Source organism: Zea mays, chromosome 5 (genome assembly GCF_902167145.1).
Source record: "Zea mays cultivar B73 chromosome 5, Zm-B73-REFERENCE-NAM-5.0, whole genome shotgun sequence".
NCBI lineage: Eukaryota > Viridiplantae > Streptophyta > Magnoliopsida > Poales > Poaceae > Zea > Zea mays.
In genome coordinates this window covers 103,810,854-103,835,153 of record NC_050100.1, presented here as the reverse complement: position 1 = coordinate 103,835,153, position 24,300 = coordinate 103,810,854, and the positions used below count along the sequence as shown (strand labels likewise).

The 24,300-nt window shown below is 47.0% G+C and overlaps 2 protein-coding genes and 1 long non-coding RNA gene across 3 annotated transcripts; 1 reads left to right on the top strand and 2 right to left on the bottom strand.

Annotated features, from left to right (window-relative positions):
* The first annotated feature begins 9,089 nt into the window (after positions 1 to 9,089).
* LOC100382121 (uncharacterized) lies at positions 9,090 to 10,622 on the top strand. The gene is made up of 2 exons (NM_001174882.1): positions 9,090 to 9,254; positions 9,623 to 10,622. Exon 2 carries the CDS (start codon positions 9,628 to 9,630, stop codon positions 10,489 to 10,491), a length of 864 nt encoding a protein of 287 aa, NP_001168353.1. The 5' UTR covers positions 9,090 to 9,254; positions 9,623 to 9,627; the 3' UTR covers positions 10,492 to 10,622.
* A 4,077-nt stretch (positions 10,623 to 14,699) lies between these two features.
* Positions 14,700 to 17,235, bottom strand: LOC103626763 (auxin-induced protein 15A). The gene has a single exon (XM_008647132.2). The coding sequence runs from the start codon at positions 15,574 to 15,576 to the stop codon at positions 15,235 to 15,237; it is 342 nt and encodes a 113-aa protein (XP_008645354.1). The 5' UTR covers positions 15,577 to 17,235; the 3' UTR covers positions 14,700 to 15,234.
* Positions 17,236 to 19,918: 2,683 nt separating this feature from the next.
* LOC109939519 (uncharacterized) lies at positions 19,919 to 22,354 on the bottom strand. Its single transcript, XR_002261985.3, has 2 exons — positions 21,852 to 22,354; positions 19,919 to 20,104 (listed from the first exon to the last, which is right to left on the bottom strand). It is a non-coding gene; the product is annotated as an uncharacterized lncRNA (long non-coding RNA).
* Between the last annotated feature and the right edge of the window lie 1,946 nt (positions 22,355 to 24,300).

Below are 24,300 nucleotides of genomic sequence, written 5' to 3'. Positions count from 1 at the left end.
CCCAGACTGAGCAGCAGTTGGCTGTACACAGCCAACACTTATCCAATCTAATTTTTCCTGTTTCTTGCACTTAGACACAAAACATTAGTACCCAAATCAATGTACTAAGTCTAGAAACATACCTTCTTGTTGATTTGCACTTCATTCATCATTTTGCATATAATAACTCACACAATATGTGTTGGACACTTGATCACCAAAATATACTAGAAATGGCCCAAGGACACATTTCCCTTTCAGTTACAGTTCCCTTGTTAAGTTTGACATAAAATGATGTTTTTTGGGTCTCTAAACCCGTCACTATTCCAGAAAACTCCCTTCATTTTGAAACACTTATTTGGTTTTGCCTCTCTTACAAAAAACTTGTCTTTCGGAATTCATGTCAGTATGAGCCATAACAATGTGCTCATTGCCAGATTCCGTTGCCTCATCAAGGATGTCGCTACACAAATTACTTAAAAAGAAATTATCTGCTAACACATGTTTTTGACACTTCAATAGCAACATACAGAGATAAATGATGACATAAATTTGATGCGATGGAAATGATCTATCAACTAAAATTATCAGCAATCTTATATTTACAATATATTGCAAAATACTTTATTTGATCTTAAAAATGTTGGTCCATTTAAGTTTGCCATAAGTCAAAACTTTTTTTTAACTTAAATATCACCAATAATTAAAATTTCAAATAGATTGCCAACATAAGATAATTCCTATTAGATTCATTATGAAAAATATTTTCGTTTGTCTATTTGGAATTTATAGACATTGCTGATTATTGTATTAGAGACCATGTCAATGTCAATGTCCCAATGGATCTATGATCACAGAAAGTAGTGTGTACAATCGCCAATGCAAGGGCAGCACCCAAAGTGTCCATAATTAGGTTAACCCACAATAACTGTCATCCAAGGGAGCAAAATTAGAATTTCACCCAACTCATCTTTTTTATAAATACTGTCTGGACATGCAGAGAACTGAAGAATTTAAATATCTTGTAGCTTTTACAAGTTAAATGATGATAGATAATGAAACTTCCAATAGATCTCAGAGTTGAGCCCTAACCTAAATAGCATTCAACGACACGTTTCGAGAACTGAGGGCAGCAACTACATTGATTATTGTTAGAGCTGCGACACTGTTAGTTAGAATTGTATAAACTTCTGTATGTTGGCATACACCAAACGACCCCATCTGACAACCTGAAGCCAGAAACAAACACCATGAAATACAGCAGAGAAGGCTAACAAGAAAATATAAACACGGTTAACGTACCCTCGCGACCGATGCAAAATTGTCATCCAAGATACTAATATCAGAATCTACTGTAACACAGGCAGCTTGAAGATCCCTGCCGATAGTAGCAGATGGTACTGGTGTGAGGTCCGCTTAATCATGCAAAATGAATGCTTTCCTATGTATTGGAAACCCTAACCCTAACAGGGGTTGGGCAATCTATTAAATAGACTGGAGTAACTGGGCCAGGCCCATTATAGAGTGGCGAGACAGTAATTACACAGGGAGAACCCCAAACCCTAATCGGGTATTCTAACACCCCCCGCAGTCACAACTCTATCCTGTACAGATGTTGAGACTGGATCGGAAGTCTAAAAAGACACTCGACGGTAACCCCTTGATGAAGATGTCAGCGAACTGCAGCGTGGTGGGGACGTTGAGAACCCGAACGTCACCGGCAGCAACACGCTCGCGGACGAAGTGCAGGTCGATCTCCACGTGCTTCGTGCGCTGATGCTGCACGGGATTGGTGGAGAGATAGACCGCGCTGACATTGTCGCAGTAGACGAGGGTGGCGCGCTAAAGGGGACTGTGGAGCTCGTGGAGGAGCTGACGCAGCCAGGAGGCCTCTGCCACGCTGTTGGCCACGGTGCGGTACTCGGCCTCAGCGCTGGAGCGAGAGACGACGGGCTGCCGTTTGGCGGCCCAAGAGACGAGGTTGGCGCCCGTCAGCGTAACCGGAGGTGGACCGGCGTGTGTCGGGACAGCCAGCCCAGTCAGCATCGGTGTAGACCACGAGCTCTGACGTCGGGGATGGTCGAAGTAGGAGGTCGTAGTCGAGGGAGTCGTGGAGGTAGCGCAGGATCCGCTTGAGAGCGGTGAGGTGGGGCTCCCGCGGAGTGTGCATATGTAGGCACACCTGCTGGACGGCGTAGGCAATGTCGGGCCTGGAGAAGGTGAGGTACTAGAGCGCGCCGGTCAGGCTTCGGTAGGACGTCGCGTCGGCGACCGGAGGCCCGTCGTCCTCAGAGAGCTTTGCCTGAGTGTCAACAGGCGTGGAGCAGGGCTTGCAGTCAGACATGCCAGCCCGCTCTAGGATGTCGATGGCGTACTGGCGCTGGTGGAGGAAGAGACCCTAAGGCCGACGCTCGGCGGTGATGCCAAGGAAGTGGTGTAGGGGCCCCAGGTCCTTCATCGCGAACTCCCGCTGAAGGGCGACGATCGTGCGCTGTAGAAGGTCGGCGGTGGATGTCGTGAGCACAATGTCGTCGACATAGAGCAGGAGGTAGACGGTGTCGTCGCCACGCCGGTAGATGAACAGGGACGTGTCTGACTTGGCCTCGATGAAGCCGATGGAGGCCAGGTAGGAGGCGAAGCGACTGTACCATGCCCGTGGCGCCTGCTTGAGGCCGTACAGGGACCGGTTCAGCCGACAGACCAGATCCGGACGGTCAGCGTCGACGAAGCCGGTGGGCTGGCTGCAGTAGACAGTCTCCGTCAGAGTGCCATGGAGGAAGGCATTCTTGACGTCAAGCTGGTGGATCACCCAGTCGCGGGAGAGGGTGAGGGAGAGGACGACGCGAACAGTGGCGAACTTGACGATGGGGCTGAAGGTCTCGTCGTAGTCCACTCCGGGGCGCTGGGTGAAGCCCCGAAGGACCCAACGGGCCGTGTAGCGGTCGAGGGAGCCGTCCAAGGTCAGCTTGTGGCGAAATAGCCACTTGCCGGTGACCACGTTGGTGCCTGGTGGACGCGACACCAGGTCCCAGGTGTGGTTGGCCAAGAGGGCCACGTACTCCTCCTCCATAGCACGACGACAATGTGGGTCGGCGAGGGCAGCGCGAACGGAGGAGGGCACAGGGGATGCGTCCGGAGGAGTGCAGGTCGTATCCGCTACCAGGATCAGCCGGTCGACGGGGCGAAGAACGCCAGCGGCGCGCCGAGTCACCATCGGGTGGATGTGCCCGGGGTCGCAGTGGATGGCGACCTGGTGGTACACTGACGACTCGGAGCGGGCTGCCGAAACGTCGGGAGCGGTGGGTATGGCCGGCTCGCGGCGGTGATAGACGACGTCGGGGTCGGCAAAGCGGGTCGTGCTCGTCGACGGGCCCGGGTCGGCAGGCGCCGAGGCGGCGGCGTGGCTGCGATGGTGGTAGACGAGCGCGGGGTCGGCGAAGCGAGTCGAGGTCGACGGGGCCGTGCGTGGCGCAGGCGTGATCGACGGGGCCGCGCGTGGCGCAGGCAGGGTCGTCGGGGCCGCGCGTGGCGCAGGTGGGGTCATCGGGGCCGCGCGTGGCGCAGACGTGATCGACGGGGCCGCGCGTGGCGCAGGTGGGGTCATCGGGGCCACGCGTGGCGTAGGCGTTATCGACGGGGCCGCGCGTGGCGCGGGAATGGGTGCGAGCGGTGGCGTCGTGGCCGCACGAGGTACGGGTAACAGCGCAAGGCGGGGCGCCGAGGGTGGGGGGGAACCGGGTCAGACTCGAGGAGTGAGTCTAGATCGGTGGGTGGGGTGGAGCCTGCAAGGGGAAACACATCTTCGTCGAAGACGACGTGACGGGAGATGATGATGCGGTGGGAGGTGAGGTCCAGGAACCGATACCCCTTGTGGTCAGGGGAGTAGCCGAGGAAGAGGCAGCGAGTGGAGCGAGGAGAAAGCTTGTTAGGGGCGGTAGCGGAAGTGTTGGGGTAGCAGGCACAACCGAACACGCGCAGGTGGTCGTAGGAAGGGGCTGTGTCGTACAGTGCAAAGTGAGGTGTAGGGTGGCTCACCGCCTTCGAGGGAAGACGGTTGAGGAGATGCGTGGCAGTATGAAGGGCCTCTGCCCAGTAGGTGGCAGGGAGAGACGCCTGAAAAAGAAGGCAGCGGATCATGTTGGTGGTGGTGTGAATCATGCGCTCGGCCCGACCGTTCTGAGCAGAGGTGTAGGGACACGAGAGACGCAACTGGACGCCGTGAGTGAGGAAGAAAGAACGGGAGGCGTTGTTGTCGAACTCGCGACCATTATCGCACTGCAGGGCACGGACCGGGCGCCGAAACTGAGTGGATACCCAGGCGAAGAAGTGAGTGAGGGTGGTAAACGTGTCGGACTTCAGCCGAAGGGGGAAAGTCCAAAGGAAATGGGAGTAGTCGTCCAGAATGACCAGGTAGTATTTGTAGCCGGAGAGGCTAAGGACATGAGACGTCCAGAGATCACAGTGGACAAGATCAAAGGCCTGAACAGCCCTGGACGTGGAAGTGGAAAAAGGAAGGCGGGAGTGACGACCGAGCTGACAAGCATGACAGAGGCGCTCAGAAGAGCCCCGAGTATAGGATATGTCTGAGTGGCCGGCAAGCTGGGACATGACGTCGGGTCCAGGGTGCCCGAGGCGACGGTGCCAAATGGCGGTGGAGGTGGTGGAAGTAGCAAGAGCATGTGATGTGGTGGTAGTAGTAAGGGCAAGAGATGAGGCTACTCTGGTGTGGGCAGTGGAGGGCAAGTGAAGAGAATAGAGGGAACTGGAGTTGTCACAGCGATCGAGCACAGTACATGTGGGAAGGTGGCGTATGGTGAGACCCCAGGGGTCGAACTCCATAGAACAGTGGTTGTCACTAGTGAAGCGACGAACCGAGAGGAGGGGATGAGTTAGACCGGGAGCAACAAGGACGTTGTTAAGGTGGAATGGTCCCGGAAGGACCGATGCACCCACCGAGGTGACCGGGAGGGTGGAACCGTTGCCCATAACGATAGAGGGAGGATGGGAAGGGTGTGGAGGATGGGAGTAAGATAACGAGGCAGCAGTGTGAGTAGTGTGGAAGGAGGCTCCAGAGTCGACCACCCAATCGGTGGAAGAGGGAGGAGGTGGCAAAGGCGCAGTGTGTGCAGAGAGGGCCAGGGGAGGGGCTCTGACATAGCCACTGAGAGGGGAAGTAGACAACGAGGTTTCGATCGCCATGGAGGCGACCTCAGCACGGGGAAAGATAAGCGGTCCTAGTACGTGACGGCCCGCCTGAGGGTGGATCTCAACGCAATCACAAAGAACAAGGTTCATGGCCTGATCGAAGGATACAAAGATGCGCCGAACAAGCTGGCCATCGTGAAGGAGGACGCACACAACGATCCCGTCGGAATTGGGCGGAGCCAGCCAAGAAGTGGCGCCGACAGTCATGGCAATGACAGGATGGGGAGTGGTGGGGGGCACGCCGAGGGAGGTGCTACTGTATACAGCAGCAGCAAGGTCGGGAGGAGCGGTGGTGGCAGTCGAGGACAGCGAGGAGAGCATTGAGGAGAGGCCCAAGGCCGGGGATGAAGGAGGCACGACGCCGCAAGAGGTCAGCATGGGCCGGGCCAGTGGGAGCTGGGCGGGTGCCATACCGCTGGAGGGCCAGGGGATAGCTCCCGGCAGTGGGGGAAGGAGACCGAGCCCTGTAGGGGGCAGAGCGGTCGCACCGGAGGTGGTGGAAGGGACCGTTGGAGCTCGGCGTGCTGCTGTTGGCGCGACCGGGACACGCTTGAGCTCCATGGGAGCAGGCTCTGTGTGCCGGTGTTGAGTGGCAGCGCGCCGGGACTGGGGAAACGACCAGGGGGCGCCGCTGCCGACCTTGGAGGAGAGGGGGGCGGAGCAACAGCGCCGGCCACGTGGGGGACGGCGTGGCTGAAGGGGCGGCCGAAGTTGGAGGCGCGGGGAAGGTCAGCGGGCAGCGGACCGACGGCGGCCATCGCAGGGAGGTGAACGGGGTGCGACGGCTGGCCAGGGGGGGCGCCGGCGGCGCAGGAAGGGGAGGGCGCACGGGGGTGCTCGGTGAGGTGGCTGCGGCGATGGTCGCGTGGCGGCAGCAGGGAGCGGGGCCATGCGGACGGAGGACGGAGCAGCCGAGCGATCCTGCCTCCTGCGACCGGAGCAGACACGAGGACAAAGACAGAATGAAACGAAACGCCGGCGGGGAGGAGGGCGCCGGCGGCTGGGCGGCGGCGCAGGGAGAGGGGAGAGGTGCGCCGGCGACGCAGGGGAGGGAGACACAGGCGGCTGGGCAGGCGAGGTGGCGGCTGGGAGAGGAAAAAAAATTCTGGCTCTATACCATATTGGAAACCCTAACCCTAACAGGGGTTGGGCAATCTATTAAATAGACTGGAGTAACTGGGCCAGGCCCATTACAGAGTGGCGAGACAGTAACCCTAATCGGGTATTCTAACACTATGATAAATGGTCAAAAACATAATTATAATTAGCCACATATGGACTTTACAAGCCAACTGAAAGTATATCTGGGTACTGCCATGATCAAAAGGATCGGTTTTCCATGCAGCCGTGCAGGTAAAAAACTACGATGCTATAGGATATAAGCTACAGAACGCCAACAAGTCTGTACAAAGATTTTTAAGATGCCTCAAATTATGTTCAGGTTTTAAGCACTCAGCTAAACCAAGAGAAGACAACTCTGTTTTGTCCTAGTCGCCACTCTCTTAGCGAAGTGATCATTCAAATTGTCACGGTTATGAAATACAAGAATCGCAGGTCTTGTTTTTCTTTTCACTTTTCAAATTTGTGGTTCGACAATGAATACAGGGTACATGCAATAAGATCGTTCCTTTTCCTCATTTCTTGTGCAGAACAGTAGAAAGTGCTACATGTATGCTGGTGAAAAGCAGTATGTGAATGTGAGAGCAACAGTAGTATGCCATTCAAATTGCTGCTAATTATGTTTTACAAGCATTTTTCTTCTTTACTGACTGGATCAACAAACATATAAGACACTATCAGTTTGTTTGGTTAGTGGAATAACCCTGTTCGGAACCAGGTGATCCAGCATGGACTCACTCCTTGTAGATTTGGATGGGAGGAATGAGTTAGTCCGCCTGTTTTGCGAGGAATGGGTAGCTTCTAGATTTTAGTTTTAGATCGGAATGAGGGGATGACGGATGAGATGAATCTGTGATGGTAACCAAACACTATTTTAGGCTCGGATGTAGGTTCGGATGATTCCGGACCATTCGATGCCTCTAACCAAACACACTGTATGTGGATTAGATCCAAACTTCAACCCATCCAGCATAGGTCTAGATCCACCTCAAGTGGAGTGGAGACAAAGAGAAGAGATAAACGTGCTAGCTCTTGATATGAGCTAGTCTTTTGCATACCTTTTGATATGCGTGTCGTCATGTCTGAGTGGCAGGACGCGAGCTTGGACTCGAGGATGAGGCGACAGAGCTTTTTGAGGTCGATGTTCGGGTGCGGGTATAGGCTATTCGTCATTGGGCCTCTCAGCCCGGTGCTCCCCTTCCCAGCACAAATGGGATTCTACACGGAATGAGGTAGCAGTGCGGCGAGCAGGGCTCGAGGCCTCCTACCACTGCCGAGCCCATGTAACTTCACTAGATCATTCCCTAAGATTTTTAGTGTACACATATAGTGTAGAAGAAGCTCCTATACTACAATTGTTTAGTTCAGTCTCTTCTAAAAAAATTCTATCTCCGTCCCTGGGCACGAGTGTCTGGGCTAGCTCGAACGCAACCGTGCGTCGGATGGATCAATCATTCAAAGACGCCGTGCGCAAAGTCGCAGCTATCGCTGCGCTTGCACTCGCCCTTGCGAAAGTCCGGGCAGGCGGCACAACACTTTCTCCCCTGGGTGCGCAAAGGGGCACTCGGTCCAGTAGTGGCTGCGCTCGCGGGTGCACCGCCAGACCATGCACTCGTACATGCGGAACTCGTCGAAGCCGTAACCGTCGACGCCCGTGGCTATGGTGACGACCGCCTCAACAAAGCTGGCCGGGGCGGGGGCGATGGTGGCGGCGGAGGATCCAGAGTGGGAGGGGAGGAGGAGACGAAGGACATGAGAGAAGGGGACGACGAGCAGAGGGATCGTGAGAGTTGTACAAAGAAAGAAAGGAATGGACGGTCGCTCGACGCGATGCTACCCGTTCGGACGGCTACGATTTTTAGCCGACATGGACTCACGCACTGAATGTTGTAGCTTCTCGTTATGTGTGTCCCATCCTGCTACAGGACATGAGCATTTATAGGTCTGTTCGGGAGTAGGTGGTCCAAAGTACGACCCTACCCCCGTCTACCAACTATATCCGAGAAATATTCTATGTAACGGAGTAATTACAACATCGTTCGTACAACAGATGGCGTACACAAGATTACAAGGTGAGCCTTCGAGCGTGTCCCTCGGTGGACCGTGTCGAGCTGAATGACCCTAATGTACACGCGAGAAAGTCGTGGAAAGAACAAAGGTCAGAGTTGCATCCATGCCTGCGTGACTTGCGAGAAAGAAAAAATTAGCGTGATTAAAAGGATGCAAATGAATCAAAGGACAAGCCCCTCTGCATCTCTCCTCTTTCATTTTAATCCGTGTCTAGCATGTTAGCCATATGGATATTCAAAATATCGTTTTACATTGTATACTACACTGTTTGTAAAATAAAGTTTAAAATAAAAAATAGAATGAGAAATATGAAGATAGAATGAGAAATATGATGAGTAAGCTGGTGGCTTATAGGGGACTCCTCGTCCCTTTCCTCTTCTATACCAGAGGTGGAAGGAAAAGTTTTTATTATTTCTTCTAGTGAAGTTCACAAATGAGATTTTAGGGCTACAAATGATTTTTAATTATTATTTAATAAACCTTTTGACTATATAATTAGATCATGAACTTACTAATGAAAGTTCCTAACATGCAATACATAGCCAACACAGAACTCAAAGCATCTAGCGAAAGAAAAACAAATAAAAAAGAAAAGGAATAAAAAGATTGTATGGGCTTTTATTTGGTGGCCAATCTAAAAGCCCATTAGTTTAGCATAAACCCAAGTTCCACCGGACCGTTTCTTTACCCTAACCTTTCCACTGCTCCAGCCTCCAGCGAAGGCACACTGCCGGCGCTCTATCTTCCGCTCTCTCTCCTACTCGCGCTCGGCAAGGCGGCGGCGCCGCTCAGGCTCGGGCTACGGCGTCAGCGGCATCCCCTCCGCCTCTCGCCAGTCGCCTCGCGCCCTCGCCTCCGGTCACACCGGCCGGTGACTCTGCGTGCGTGCCTCTTCTCTCTCTCTCTCTCCTCCCGCCTCCGATGGATCGTCAACGTTGCTCGGCCCCGTCGGCTGCGCCCCTCGCGCCTCAGGGCAGCGGGAGCCAGCAGCCTCTGCTCCACCAAGGCGGTCGCGCCGCTTTGGGAGCGGTTATGCCCCAAAGCGAACTGTTACCCGTCCTCTTAGCGTTTCAGCTCGCTGAAGCGTGCGCTTAGTGCCTGTTTTTGGAACCCTGGTTTTAGTTTCGTGCAGTTCAAAAGATTGGGGCTTCATGGAACTTTAGCTTCACCTCTGTCTTTCATACTATTTTTTTTGGTATCACCGTCATTTTGGTTCTGTTAATAAATATTATATTTTTTTCGGTAATAGTAAAAATGGTGTTCCTTTCAAATGAAGACGCCTGGATCCATGATGAAGACATCATGGATGATGTTGATTCAGATGTTGAAGAATCAGACTCAGAAGGTGATTCAGGTGAAGAAGCTCAGGCTAAGCCTGCAGACAAAGCGATATACAACAAGGAGGCTATTCTTGAAAAACTTGAAGACATAGCCTGGCCCAAGAATGTGGACTGGATGCACAAACTCACTGTTGAGCATGATCAAGGGGAGAAAGTTGATGTGAACGATGATCTTGCCCGCGAACTTGCGTTTTACACCCAAGCTTTGGATGGCACAAGGCAGGCCTTTGAGAAGCTGCAGTCGATGAAGGTCCGGTTCCTCAGACCAACAGATTACTACGCTGAGATGGTGAAGACTGATGCACACATGCACAAGATCAAGGGGAGGTTGTTGTCAGAGAAGAAGAGGATTGAGGAAGCTGAGGAGCGGAGGAAGGCTAGGGAGTCCAGGAAGAAAGCAAAGGAGGTTCAGGCTGAGAAGAAGAAGGAGAGGGCTAAGCAGAAGAAGGAGCAGATTGAGTCAGTCAAGAAGTGGAGAAAGCAGAGACAACAAGGGGGATTCACGAAGGGAAATGATGATGTGCCAGACCTTAATTTTGAAGGAGAAGAAGGATTTAAACAATCAAAGAAAAAGAGGCCCGGTGTTTCTCCTGGTGACAGGTCTGGTGGTCTTGCTAAGCGAGGTAAAGGAGGAAAGAACGGGAGGGCAAGGGATTCCAAGTTTGGGCATGGTGGTCGTAAAGGGCTGAAGAAGCAAAACACTGCTGAGACCACAAATGATTTCAGAGGCTTTAACCAGGGGGGTGAGCCTCAAAACAAGAAGAGAAAGAGGTTTTGAACCTTTTGATGGATATTGTAACTTGTAAGAATTTGGATGTGTGCCAAAACCAGAATTAAAAGATGTTCGAACTTTTGCTGTTATTACTATTCTTGTTGCAGCATTATTTTGTTATGGCGTTTGCTAGAAGCAAAAAATATCTAATGTTAGTCTAGGGAATCAGTCAAACACAAGACTTGATGATTTGCTTTATCTGGTTATGGTTTTCTTTTATCGTGGATTGCAGATAAATCTTACCCCCACTGCAAGTATACTCGAAGTTGCTGCTGTTCTTCCTGTTGTTATTCCTTCTGTTCTGCATTTGTTTGGGTTACTATGCGCGTGCAGGTTGAGTTAAAGTGGTGATAGCATTTCCTTTGTCGGTGAGTCACATCTCCCTTTATCAATTTTGATGATATACAGTTTCCTCCTCACACCAATTGCGATGCAGAATAAGGGTGTTTCCTCACTGAGAACTTTAGAACTGTTCATCCTGAGTGCTATGGGTGTTTGCATGCATCTCAGATAACATTATCAAATATCTGGGTTGTCGATGTGGAGATACTTGTGTATTAGTTGTGACATAATTGTACATTTTTAATGAGCTATATACCTTGCCAAACATATTTTGCAAATTGTTCCATGTCTGGTGATAATTGCCTTATAGTAGTAGTGTCATGCTGTTGTGAATATTTGTTACAGAACAATTGAGCCTCTCTGGTCCCTGCACCCCCCACACAGACCCAGAGATTAGCTGCCCAAGTTGAAGTGAAAATACTGATGGTTGTCCCTTTCAGGCTTTAGGAATGTTTTTTTTTTCTGTCTATTACTAGTTAGGAGTTCGAGGGCGTTTTTTTATCCAACAAAACATCAAGATTACCGTTGATTCACCAAACTGTTGGAGATACTCTAAGCCATAGACTGCAAGTAAGATTGTTTAAGTACATTTGTGAAACGACCATGCTTGATTTTATCATTTGCTTCTCATAAATATACAAGTTTGAGTATCCCTTCGCAGCCTGCAAAACATTTTACCAGAGCAGCATTCTCAATATGAGAAATAAGTGGAGAATAAACAAGTGTTAGATCAAGGACTATAAACAGTGACGTTTTACACATGATGATGTAGGAAAGATTTTCAAAAGTAATTGGATTTCTCATCCCGCGTCTGGATTTCTCATGGAGGCATTAATGGTTTGTCTGGATGAACACACTATCCTGTACTTTTTTTTTCATTCGAAAGGTAACTGTCAGCTGCAACCAAGATGATGGAGCTTGCTCTCTGTTCCTTGTCGTCATTTGCTTGAATTTATGATTTTATTCTCTTCATGATCCCAACAGTGCTCTCGTCCAATAAAATGCTCTTAAAATTCTATAGGTGGATACGGTGCGCCTGACATGGACGTCCGCATCAGGAAATCGTTCCTGTTTATTTGCTCCATATTTCTCCATCAGCATTTGGTTCTCGTTTTCCCGGGATGGAGTCGAAATTGTGTCGTCTTGTGTGGACATAAATTGTCTCTTGATTTGTGGCGATACGATGCAATGATTGTTATGATTAAGGTCTTGCATTATGCAGATCCAAAGTAAGGTTGTATCCAGCGGATCGTGTATATTGCCGTGTACAGAGATAGCATAATGAAGGTGGAACACTGTCAACAATCAAGGTCTCTTTCCACAGAACCTTAATACTGATTTCTGTTCTGTTAACTGCAGGCTTCTCTGTGTTCCGTTCCATGTGGTGACTCAAATAACATGTTGAGTACCCTCAAAATCTAGGTAAATATGTTGGGCAACATATCATCTCTGAAGTGATTAAACTTTAGCCACTTTTGGTTTAGCTCAGAGGATCCAAATAGACCATAAATCTTGTCCATCCGATCTACCATCTACGGTTGAGTACAATCCTATCTGAGGACAACACACCTTGTTATATGCAAACATAGGGATTCTTTATAAAATAGTTTGAGAGGAGGTAGGATTATACTGAACCGTAGATGGATTTGATGAATAAGATTTAATGTTAGCATATTACTTCTTCTGTCTCAAATTATTAGTCCTTTTAACTCTGGAATTTATGTCTATATTCAAATGTATAAAGATGAACCTAGACACATATATAAAATATATACATATGAACCCATTAATTGATTAAAACGAATTTTAATTTGGGATGAATTTTATTCCTGTATGATCATTGATGTTGCTAAAGATGGACAAGTCACAAAGTGTTTTAGCACACCAAAATTACAAGGACATTTAGCTCGTCTCTTTTTCTCTCTTAAGCTAAGACCTAATCACTCACTAATGATGGTACTAAGCATATTTCTAAGCCTTTGACATGATCACTAAGCTCTAATATAGTGGATGGGATGTTATTCATTTGCTCTAGCTAGATATAGTCCCAATATACTCCAACACTCTTCCAATGGATGGCCAAAGGCATATTTATAACTTGTACATCTCCAACTAGTCACTAGATACTATGTTCATGGGCTGTAGATGCAGTCCTTATCGAATGATCTATTGGTAGCCAACAACACTATGACGAGACATCAGTGAGGTATTGATTTTACCATTATTAAGCATTGGTACCCGATCCATTGGTACCGGGTCCTACACCACTGTTCGATATATATTATCAAATGTCAATGTATTGTTCACTCTCCTTTTACTCCATCCAATCTTATTGCGTGCATCTGTTTCATCATCGAATGTATCTGATGACTTTGTTCACCTTGATGTTTAACTTGTGTTTTGTTCATCAATATATGATCTGATACTACATCACGATGGACAATTCGATGATGCTATGCACACACTATTACAAAAATGATTTTTTTTCAACATGGTTTCATTTTCTAACGGAGATGGACGACTTATGAAACCATATATAACCATGACGACGAGCACTATAGTCAATGAACTACTGCTTAAATTTAATAGTGTATTTTTAGTAAAACTGCATTTATAAATTTTTTGGGGATGATTTGTTTAAACCAACAACCCTAAAAGTGTATTTTTAGTAATAGTTGCATTGCCATATATAGCCTATTATTCAAAGACCAGTTTCAAGAGCAGCTGCCATACAAGTATTACTAAAAATACACTTTTACAAGGATACTTGTCGCAAGACAACTTCCGTAACCATCCGTAAACATCCGTAACCATCCGTAAATTACTTTTCCGTAGTAATAGTTTCAAGAGCAGCTGCTTCATGTATCCTTGTAAATTACTTTTCATACTTCGTTTTTTTTCCTTTGGTTTTCGATCTATAGATGCTCGCATGCATATATGGGCTAGATGCTGAGGCATTGAGATCGATAGAGAAGCATCCAGCTCCCATGTGCGTTGTTCCAGCATGACGGCAATGTTTCACCTGAACCCAATTGACGTCTATCCACTTAAATTCCAACACTCTTGACATATATATATATATATATATATATATATATATATATATATATATATATATATTACATGGAGAGTATCTTGCATGGTACTATATGCGTGTGCACAAAACATTTTTAGTATAGTTGAGATAGCGACACGTACGTGCATAGGCAAACATTCGAGAGATTCCGTGATATGTTTGCACTATATATGGAATATTTCAATGTAGCATGATATATTCATGGTACGGTGATCTATCACTGTAGAGTGCGTATACAAGGGCAACGCATGGCATGAACGCTAATGGATTTAACTCTATGTTTTCTTTACTTTTAATATGTTTTGTTTGAATGAAAAGCCCCTTTTCGAAGTTTGTACTGCTACGAAGTTAACCTCTGAATCATTCGACCATGATGTCGTTTTCATTTAGTTACGCGGTGCAACTAACTAATATATAAGAGCAACTTCAATAATTATGTAAATTTTAGCCCTATAAATCACAGATTTAAGAAGTTGCTAAGTAACTTTGCGAGTAAAAAATGTGAGATCTCCAACAGTTCTCTAAATATATGTTGTAGTTTTGTTTTGTATCTATCCACGTAAAAAAAGTCACAAATATCATCAATTACCTTCATTATCTACATAATGCCGTCAATATTTTTTATTTAAGAAGTTGCTAAATGTTTGTTAAATGTAGAGAGTAAATGAGGTTAAAAATGGAGGGATAAAACATTAGTCCCTAAAAACTAAACACCTCCTAAATGAGATTAACCAAACGATGTTCAAAAACATCCTACGACAAAATAATTATTAACACTCTTTGAGCAGGAAATGAATTCAAATCATCTGGACATTTGCACCAAAACTACTACTACACATCAATAATCAATTGATGTTACAATGAACGTGCTTAACGTCGACCGTCCAACAACTCATGCATGCATGACTCGTCGCACAGCTTCACCAAAATAATAACCAACAATTTGTACATACTGGTCATGGCAGTGAAAAAAAAAGAGTTCTCAAAGAGAAGAAAAGAGAGACAGAGAAAGAAAAAAAATTCAAGAAATGGAAAGGTGCAGTCCACAAGATGTTACATCATGGCAGGTTGGCAATAGTGCTGCCTGCCACGCCAGGTCTCCTGAAAACACACATGCACGTTGCATTGGGCATGTAGCTAGATCACCCCGGGAGAGCATGAAAAAACATCATTTAATTAATAAATCAATAACGAGGATACCTAGCTAAGCTAGGTTGATCATCGATCAGTAGTTGACTAGTTGAGCTACAGCGAATCAATGGACGATTCAGGCTCACAGTTAGGCAGCAGCAGAGTGCAGTAATGCAACTTGATTGCATTCGTAGTACGTGCTACCAGATCTTTACGATCCTGCCGGCGGTGCCGGCGCTCTTCTTCTTGGCGCCGCCGCCGCTGCGGAAGGCGTCGAGGATCTGCTCGAGGCGGTCGGCGGAGCAGGGCAGCACTATGGGGCGGGCGCCGGGCTCACCGAACTCCTCCTCGGCCATGCTGAGCAGCTCCCGGAAGGTGTCGCTGGCGAGGTAGGCGATGGGGACGAAGAATCGGCGGCCCTCCCGGGTGTAGGCCGCGAAATGGCCTCGCGGGCACGCTGCCGCGCTTGGGGAGGTGACCTTGCTGCTGCCGCCGACTCCCCATTTCTTGGAGACGATCTCCGTCAGCTTCAGTGAGCCCATCGTGATGGTGGAAGCAGAAATGCAGTAGAGAGATATAGGTACGATCGATGCGTCGCCCCTGTGTGCTCTAGTTCAGTTTGCGTGTGTGCGGTACATGCATATATGTTGGAGCTAGCTAGTAGCTCTACTGCACTGCACAGGTTTAATTGGTGCTATGTGGCTGCTGGTGAGGTGTGTGTGTGACTTGTGAGTACTGAGTAGAGAGAGCAAGCTAGCTAATGGGGTATAAATAGAGGTGTTTGGGGATGCCTCCGTTCTGTGGCAGACTGGCAGTCAGCACATTCTGTGGGGTTGTGCATGTGGCCGTGGCTGCTGCATTACTCTAGTGTTTGTTTCTGTAATATGATGTGATAAAAATGTTTCGCTCCTAATTAATTATTGTTTGGATTGGTTCTATCACTAATAGAAAAAAAACTCTATGCATGTGGTAGTGCCTAATTTTTACGGACGGTTTTGGCTGTAGAACGCCAGCGAAATAAAATAGTTCGTCCAACTCAATGAAACGCCAGTGAATTTTTGAAACGACCTAGTATGTAAAAGATGTAGATTTCTAAAAGTTATGAAATTTTAAAGTTGACAACCTTTCATTTGAAATTATTTGGGCTGCCAAAATTGCATTTGAATTTGTCAAATTTGAAATGCAAACGATCCCGGATAGAAAAAGTATCAAAATAAAAGTAGTAGAACTTAAAAAGTCATTTAACTTTGTAGTCAACAACCTTTTCGTTTGAATTCATTTACACCCTTAAACAATCAATTTACATTTGGTTTGTTGTAATATGTGGGCAACAAAATCCCACACTTGACACAAGTCATGTCATGGGTGGAGTTGTAGAGGATGCTTCATGTGAGGGTTGTGGGATTGATTCTCATCTGTTGCGAATAAGAGGAGTTAGCAGGTTCGGAGTCAAGGGAAAGTTAGCATCTCGATATATCGGGTCGTACCAAATTCAGGCAAGACGTGGAGAAGTTGCCTACCAGCTCAGCCTACCAGAAAACCTGGCAGCGGTGCATGATGTTTTCCACGTATCTTAGCTAAAGAAATATTTGCGAGTACCAGAAGAGCAGTTGCTAACCGTGGATCTTGAAGTCCAAGAAGACTTGACATACATAGAGAAGCCAACCCAAATTCTTAAAACAGCAGACATGGTCACTCAAAGGAGCACCATCAGGCTGTACAAAGTCAAATGGAGCCATCATTCTGAAGAAGAAGCAACCTGGGAAAGGGAAGATGACCTCAGAGCCAAGTATCCCGAACTCTTTGCTAGCCAACCTTGAATCTCGAGGGCGAGATTCTGTTAAGGGGGTGGATTTGTAACACCCTAAAATTGGGGGTATAAACTTCTTCTCTAATATCCACCAAATTCAGGTGTTACCTCTCTTCTCCTCTCTCCCCATTTCTTTTTTCTTTCCTAGAGTAGAGGAGTGGTTGTTTTATTTGGAAATGTAATTATACTCTAGTACGCAAAACTCCAAGGGAGTATGAAGTGTTGCATCTTGTTGAACCCAAAACTTTATTTTTGTTTGATGCCTATGCTTGAGGAGTTCCAATTTGAATTTGTGGCAGGTTTGAAATTGAATCCAAAAGAGAAAATAAAAGTAAAAGGAAAAACTCTCTCCCTCTCTCGGCCTTGGCCCACCTGTGGCCCACTCGGCGCCTCACCTGTGACCTAGCCCCGCTCGGCTGAGCTCCCCCCCCCGCGGCCAACCGTGGCCTGCACCCCCAATCTCGCTAAGGCCCGCCTCTCAGTGGCTCTACCGACGTGCCTGGCCCCTCGCTCCCGATGACTCCCAGCCGCACCGGTCAGCTCCCCTATCCCCATAACCGGCCGAGCGGAGTTCCCTGTGCGTGGGCACGCGCGCCTAGCCCCTGGCCCACTTGTCATCCCCACCCCGCGATAACCCCTGCGTCCACATCGCTTGACCCCACCTGCCATTCCCTCCCCTCGCGCATGTCGCCCACCCACCCTCCATGACCGGAGCTTGGGTGCATAAAGCCCCCTTCCCCCCATGCATGACCTACCCTTGTTGCCCGCGCCGCACCGCTGTCGTTGGCTTGCCTGCTACCGTCGTCAAAGTCGCCAACCGCCTCACGCCGCCGGAGCTTGCCAGAGGTCGATTTGAGGAGGAGCTCCACGTCATCGGGTCAGTGGAGCCGCCCCAAGGTGAGTCGTGGTCGTCTACTCCCTCCCCCCTCTGACCTCTCCGGCGAGCGCCCACGGTGGCCCTGTGCCTCTAGGTCAAGCCACAGAAGCCGCTGACCGCGGTTAAGCCGCCCTGCGCCATGCATAAGCGAGGGAGACAAAGGCCCTAGCGTCTAGGCCCCGCCTGTTAGTGGGATGTCCTTTGCGCCACCCACCAGCGCGCTAGCGCACGCGCCTTCTCCCCACCCACTGACTGCTAGGCCCCCTGGCCCCACACCACCACGCGCACCGCGTCCCACCTCTCCTCGGCCATCTGTCGCACGCCGGAGAAGCCACCTGCCCTTACCTGCACGCACTCATGCCTCACGAGATCGGTCGTGCGCCATCCCTGATTCCTCGGGGTCCCCCGTGCCCCAACAGTGTAGGCCGCCGTGTGGCCGGCCGCAGCCAATAGCCAGCCGCCACGTGATGTCTCCCCTCATCGGCGCCCACGCGCTTTTGTGCTAAGGTCCTTGTCTTTCTCTGAAATTGCGTGCCTGCGGCCTGGGTCTAGGGAAACTGCCCTGCTGGCCCCTAAAGTCTATAGTTATTTACGTTTTAGTCCCTAAGACTTGAAGACCCTATAACTTTTACATAGAAATTCCGATTTAAGTGATTCGAATTGCAAAAGGTTCATGATAATTTTGTCCACATGTTAGCGGTATGTTCATCTTCTGTCTTGATAATTTAATTAATGGTTAACTCCTAGTTGTAATAAAGTGTGTAGAGCCTTGAATTAAAATAATTAAGAATAGGGGACCATATCAAATGTTCTAGTTTTAGGGCTTAACACCATCTAATGAATGATCCTATTACTCAACTAACTTTATTTGAACAAGTACTATAATAACATGGACTTGATTAGTGAATAGTGAACCAAATTGTATAGTGATCTAACCTAGGTTTAGGGAACACCTCACTGCCTGTCCCTTTTTGTTCAACCTGTGTTGCATATGTTTGGCGTACTATTCTTTTAGTATTCCCCAAGTGTGTTGAATGGATGATTGCTTTGTGTAGACAGCGAGCAGTCCGTGGTTCCCGAGGGAGTTATAGGAGATTTCCCTAAGCAGCAACTTAGTGAAGGCAAGTGTCCTCTGACCCATGATGTCCTACTCACTTTACAATTCATTGTCCCGCATACCATGACCAACCTAAGGATTGACTAGTTTTCTGTTTATCCTGTCCTTGATTACCCTTTTGGGATTTGACTATTATGGTTAATATCATGCTAGTGCTTTACTTTAATTAATGAACATGACGAGAATACTTTATGATACAATGATGTTGTTCTAGTTATGATGATGAGCTTGTGGTACTAAAGGAGACTCGGGTTGTTTCCCAAGCACCTCCCCATAAGGACCTGTTCATTGGACGACCACTCGAGAAAGCAGTACAACCATGAGGGTGGTATGGGACGCTCTTAGCTGACTGATTAGAGGAACTTGAAGTGTAGTTTGCTTCCATTGTGCCGTAAATGGGGTCCAGGCATAGTACTTGCTCTTACGAGGTTGGGTGCCGAGGTTCGTTCGATTTGCTTTTGTTAGTCACCCCTCCTGCGGGGAGAGATACTGTGTTTATCAAATTGGAGAAACCTAACAGGCGGCTATGACCTCTAGGGAATAATTGTAAAGGCCACGTAGTGATACCCTACCAGACCACCTAGTAAGTGATCAATGGGGAGTCATATCCCCAGGCAGAAAAGGAATCATGGCTCATGGGTAAAGTGTGCAACCTATGGAGAGGGTTAGAAACTGGTATATCAGTCGTGCTCACGGTTATGAGGAGCTTTGGGAGCTCCTTTGATTAGAGTCATTTTGGATACCTCGATGAAGATGGTTTAATGATGATGGCTATACTTATGATATATGGTACTTTCCTCTTTGAGGAGGTGCTTTCTTTTGGGATATCAACTTGGGTCCTATGATAAAACTTGGCTTCTACTAATGATAAGTACCTGACCAACTAAAAGCAACTGCTTTGAGCTTAACCCCACATATAGCTAGTCCACTTTAGCCAAACAGGACATTTGCTGAGTACGTTGATGTGTACTCACCCTTGCTTAAACACCAAACATCATGTCACACCCGGATTTAAGGGCAAATCCAGGCATGAATCAAATGTGTGATAGGATCAAGTCTCACACATATGATAACTCATGGTACAGAAACGGATATCACATCTTTACTATATAATAGGAGTTCTGTTCAAAATAGTTATATAATTACAACATATGGAGACAACGATCCTCCACAACCATAGTTGACTGGGAGACGATGGCCTAGACCTCTCACGAACTCATCATGGCATCCTTCATGCTCCTCGTCTTATCGATACATGTTCTTGACCTAGGGGTGTGAGTACAACAAGGGTGAGCTCACATACATTCATCGCTCAACAAGTTTTGGGGAATAATGTGCATGGGCTCACTTACGGTGGGGCTCATGTGAAGTGTAAGGCTTACCAAATAGAATGGTTAAGGCTGAGTGTTGCTTTTAACAAGTTGGTCAAAATTTCATTAGCATTTACTAAGTATAAGTAGATACCATTCCAATAAAATAAGATATCACAATTAATAATAAATCCCACAATGCAATGCAAACGATAGATTAAGTTTAATTCCATAAGTTACTCATGTGAGGGTCCGAGCCGCTCAAGACCGTGAGCACGACTGATATAGCAGTTTTACACTCTGCAGAGGTTGCTCCCTTTACCCACAAGTCGTGTATCCCATCTAGCCAGGGTTTGCAAGGCACTTAGACACTTCTGAGCTGAATGGTTAGGGATCCACTACGAGGCCTTTATAAAGTTCCACTAGCTTCAGAAAACTTGCTACGATTTTGTGAGAAGAGCGATATAGGAATCCCTCATTCGAAAAGCCATCGCAGCATGATCGACCCGAGAGCTCCCTACACCGGCAACTCCTCTATCGCCCTTGCCTCTTTTGGGTAACGTAGTCCTCCAGTAGTTTTCCTAATTAGTCAGCCAAGGGCGTCCCATTCCACCCTTGTGGTAGCACTATTTTCCTGGGTGGTTCTCCATGTTCCAATTAACATAATAATCTTATCATGAACAATAATCAAATCAACAAAAATAATGGAACATGATCATATATAATTTAGATATAACATTAATCACAAAACTAGGTAGAGCAATAGCGAGTCTACCCAATAGTTTATTTGTTTGCAAGGTGTATGGTGAACAAAACTAGGGTAACCTATTAGGTCCCATCAAATTAACATGAGCATGTCATAGTGATTGACCGGAACATTATTAGGTAAAGAAAAGTGATCAAGGGCACAACTTTCCTTTTTGGTGCAACCCCAGGTTCTTCTCCAATGTAGAATGTAGAATGTTATATGATAAAATAATGTTGTTAATGTGTAGGAAATTTAATTACTAAGTTACTGCAACTGGAGTGGGTTTAATCAGATCTAAAACAGAGGAGTTATGGTTTTTATACATTTATAAAATAATTTTTTACACTTAAAATGTGTTTAATAAAGGCTTTTATGAAACTCCTGATTCATTTTATAAATTTAAGTTTTCAAAAGGACAACGGTTAATATATTTAGGGAGTCCAGGGGTTAGTCTGCAAAATAAAGGACCTGGTGCAATGATTTTACAACTACAATGGACATCAGCTTAGTTTATGAACTTTTTTGGGGGGGTTCTTTATGAAAAACTAGTTGGCTATGTCACGTGCTTCCTTTTCGGCCCCTAGATCTTAAACCAACGGATCAGATTAGATCCCATCACCAGTAAATCAGTACGTGATAGTCACCACTGAATCGAGATCCGACGGCCCGAATTCTATGAAGTCCGAACCCCATCTCACACGTGGATACTACGATCGATAGCCACGATCAGCAATGACGAAGAGTTATCCGGCTGTCTAATCTACACCGCACAATACAGATCGAGCAGCCATTCCCTTCATCCCCATGACGGCATATGCCAACCACGGCGGCGCTCGTGACTCCCACGGTGGAGCACCGCCGACAAGATGCCCGAACGGCCCTCCCGAGCACCAAACTCAAATTGGTCAGCAGCTACACGATTCTACGAACGTGGCAAAAGTAGCTGGGAACTTACCGGAGACAGATACGATGTCTGGAGAGCCACCCACGGCACGGTGCGGCACGCGATGGAGCCATTGCACCGTTCAGAAACTGATCGAGCTCTTCATAAGCGAATCCCAAGAGAACCCTCCCAGATGCTAGGCGCATCTCCCTGGCCCGCCCCAGGTGCATCAAGGATGGCAAATCGAAGTTCCTCCAATGACGGGCTCCTACCTTTCTATACGCTCGCCCGGTGATGTAGACAGAGCTTTCAACTACTGGCCTCGGGGTGGTTCACGGAACCCGGACGCGAGGGAGACTGCAGAGGGGAGTCGGCTTATATGGCCGCGAGAGGAGCCTGCAAGCGAAGGCAGCTACGGTGTTTGTTATGCGAGATCCATGGAGTTTTTGGTGCTCACACCGGTTCGGAGATGACGAAGGGGAGGGACCCGAAAGGTGGGCCCCAACCACCGGTGACTTAAGGCAACACTAGCGCGCGGTGTGGAGAGGCTGACGGGCCGGTGTTGGGCTGACACAAGTAAGGCAGTGGGGCCAAGTGAGTGGTACATGGCCCAGGTGAGGTTTTCCCTTTTTTGTTTCCCTTTTCTATTTTATGTTTTATTTCAAACTACAAATTCAAACTTGATTCAAATTTTACTTTAATCTGGATTCCAGACAATATGCAATCATTCAAATAAATCTTGGCATGAAGGCAATTCCATTGTTTTATTGATTTACTTATTTATTATGCTAATGATGCTTTTAAATATGAAATTCATACACTTAAAAGTAGGAATTTTAAGAAAATAATTTCTAGTGTACAAAATCGTTAATAGACTATTCAAACAAAGGGATAACTAAATTCATATAGGGATTTTTTATAAAATCTTTATTAGAGACCATATTTATTTTAGGATAAGCAATTTCAATGGTAGAGGAATTCTCTAAAAGGTATTCTATCTTAAACTTTTGCGGAGAACTTTGCTAAAAGCTTATCATAGGATTTTTAGGTGTTACACACCAGGTTGTCCCATTGCAACCATTGCTCAGTAGAAGATGAAGGCAACAAGGAGGACTTTTAGGAGTTTCAGGACTATGATGAGTTCTAGGGTAGATTAGCGGCAAACCCCCGGTCGGCTGCCTATGAAGGCCTTATCATACTACGTTTCGTTTAGCACTTTGATTTATGTTTAAGTTAATGACTATGTGGATGTTTCGGACATCATGATGTAATAAAGTAATACTTCTTTCCGATATTATTTGAGCACTGTGTGATGATGTCCAATTATGTAATTGTTGTGTACGTGAATTTCTGATACTGGCACATATATGGTTCACATTTGGTTTGCCTTCCAAAACCGGGTGTGACACGAATTAACTTAGATAGTGTTTGGTTCCTATGCCAATTGGGACGGAGCGGCTCCATACCAGGGAGCGGCTCTATCCGGAAGATTTTGGGGAGCCAGATGGTTGAAAATTTGAGTATAGTTTTTCTTTTTTAGTCACTTTATTCTACATGCACTAGTGGAATCGTGGAAACAACCTCTGTAAAGGTGTTGTGTTTGGTTTTTTCTGATTTTTGTGCTCGGTCGTGCTCATCAATCATCACCGAGAATATCTAGCAACCTATTTTTCATTTCCGTTGTCATAAGAGTTTAGCTCATGTTTTAGAAAATAAGCTAAAATTGTTTAGAATAAAAAAGTATTGGCTCTCTTATTACCCTTGTCTAATGGCCTGATTAACTTAGATAGTGTTTGGTTCTGGTGCCAGTTGGAATGGAGCGGCTCCATACCAGGGAGCAGCTCCATCTGGAAGATTTTAGGAAGCCAGATAGTTGAAAAATTGAGTATAGTTTTCTTTTTAAGTCTCTATTCTACATGCATTAGTGCAAACAACCTCTGTACAGGCGATTCGAAAACCTTTTTATAGGTGTTTTTAGAACCACCTGTGATGTGGGCATGTAGAAATGGTCTCAGTGCATAGGCGGTTAATTGTGGACCGACAGTGCAAATCGATTTCCACTGATGGCCGATGTAATAAAATCGCCAGTACAAATATATTTTAGAAAACATAACATGTGTTTTTAAAATAGCAAAAAAATTATAATTAGGGGAGAGCCCCACGTGCTTGTGAAAATTTTTGCGTAAAATTCGCAACATATGAGAATCAATCCCACAACATACGATTTATTCTCATCCCACAACCAAAAAGCAACTGCTTTGAGCTTAACCCCACATACAGCTAATCCAATTCAGCCAAACGGGACATTTGTTGAGTACGTTGATGTGTACTCACCCTTGCTTAAACACCAAAGACCAGGTTGTCCCCATTGCAACCATTGCTCAGTAGAACATGAAGGCAACGAGGAGGACTTTCAGTAGTTTCAGGACTACGATGAGTTCTAGAGTAGATTATCGGCAAACCCCCAGTCAGCTGCATGTGAAGGCCTTATAGTACTATGTTTCGTTTAGCACTTTGATTT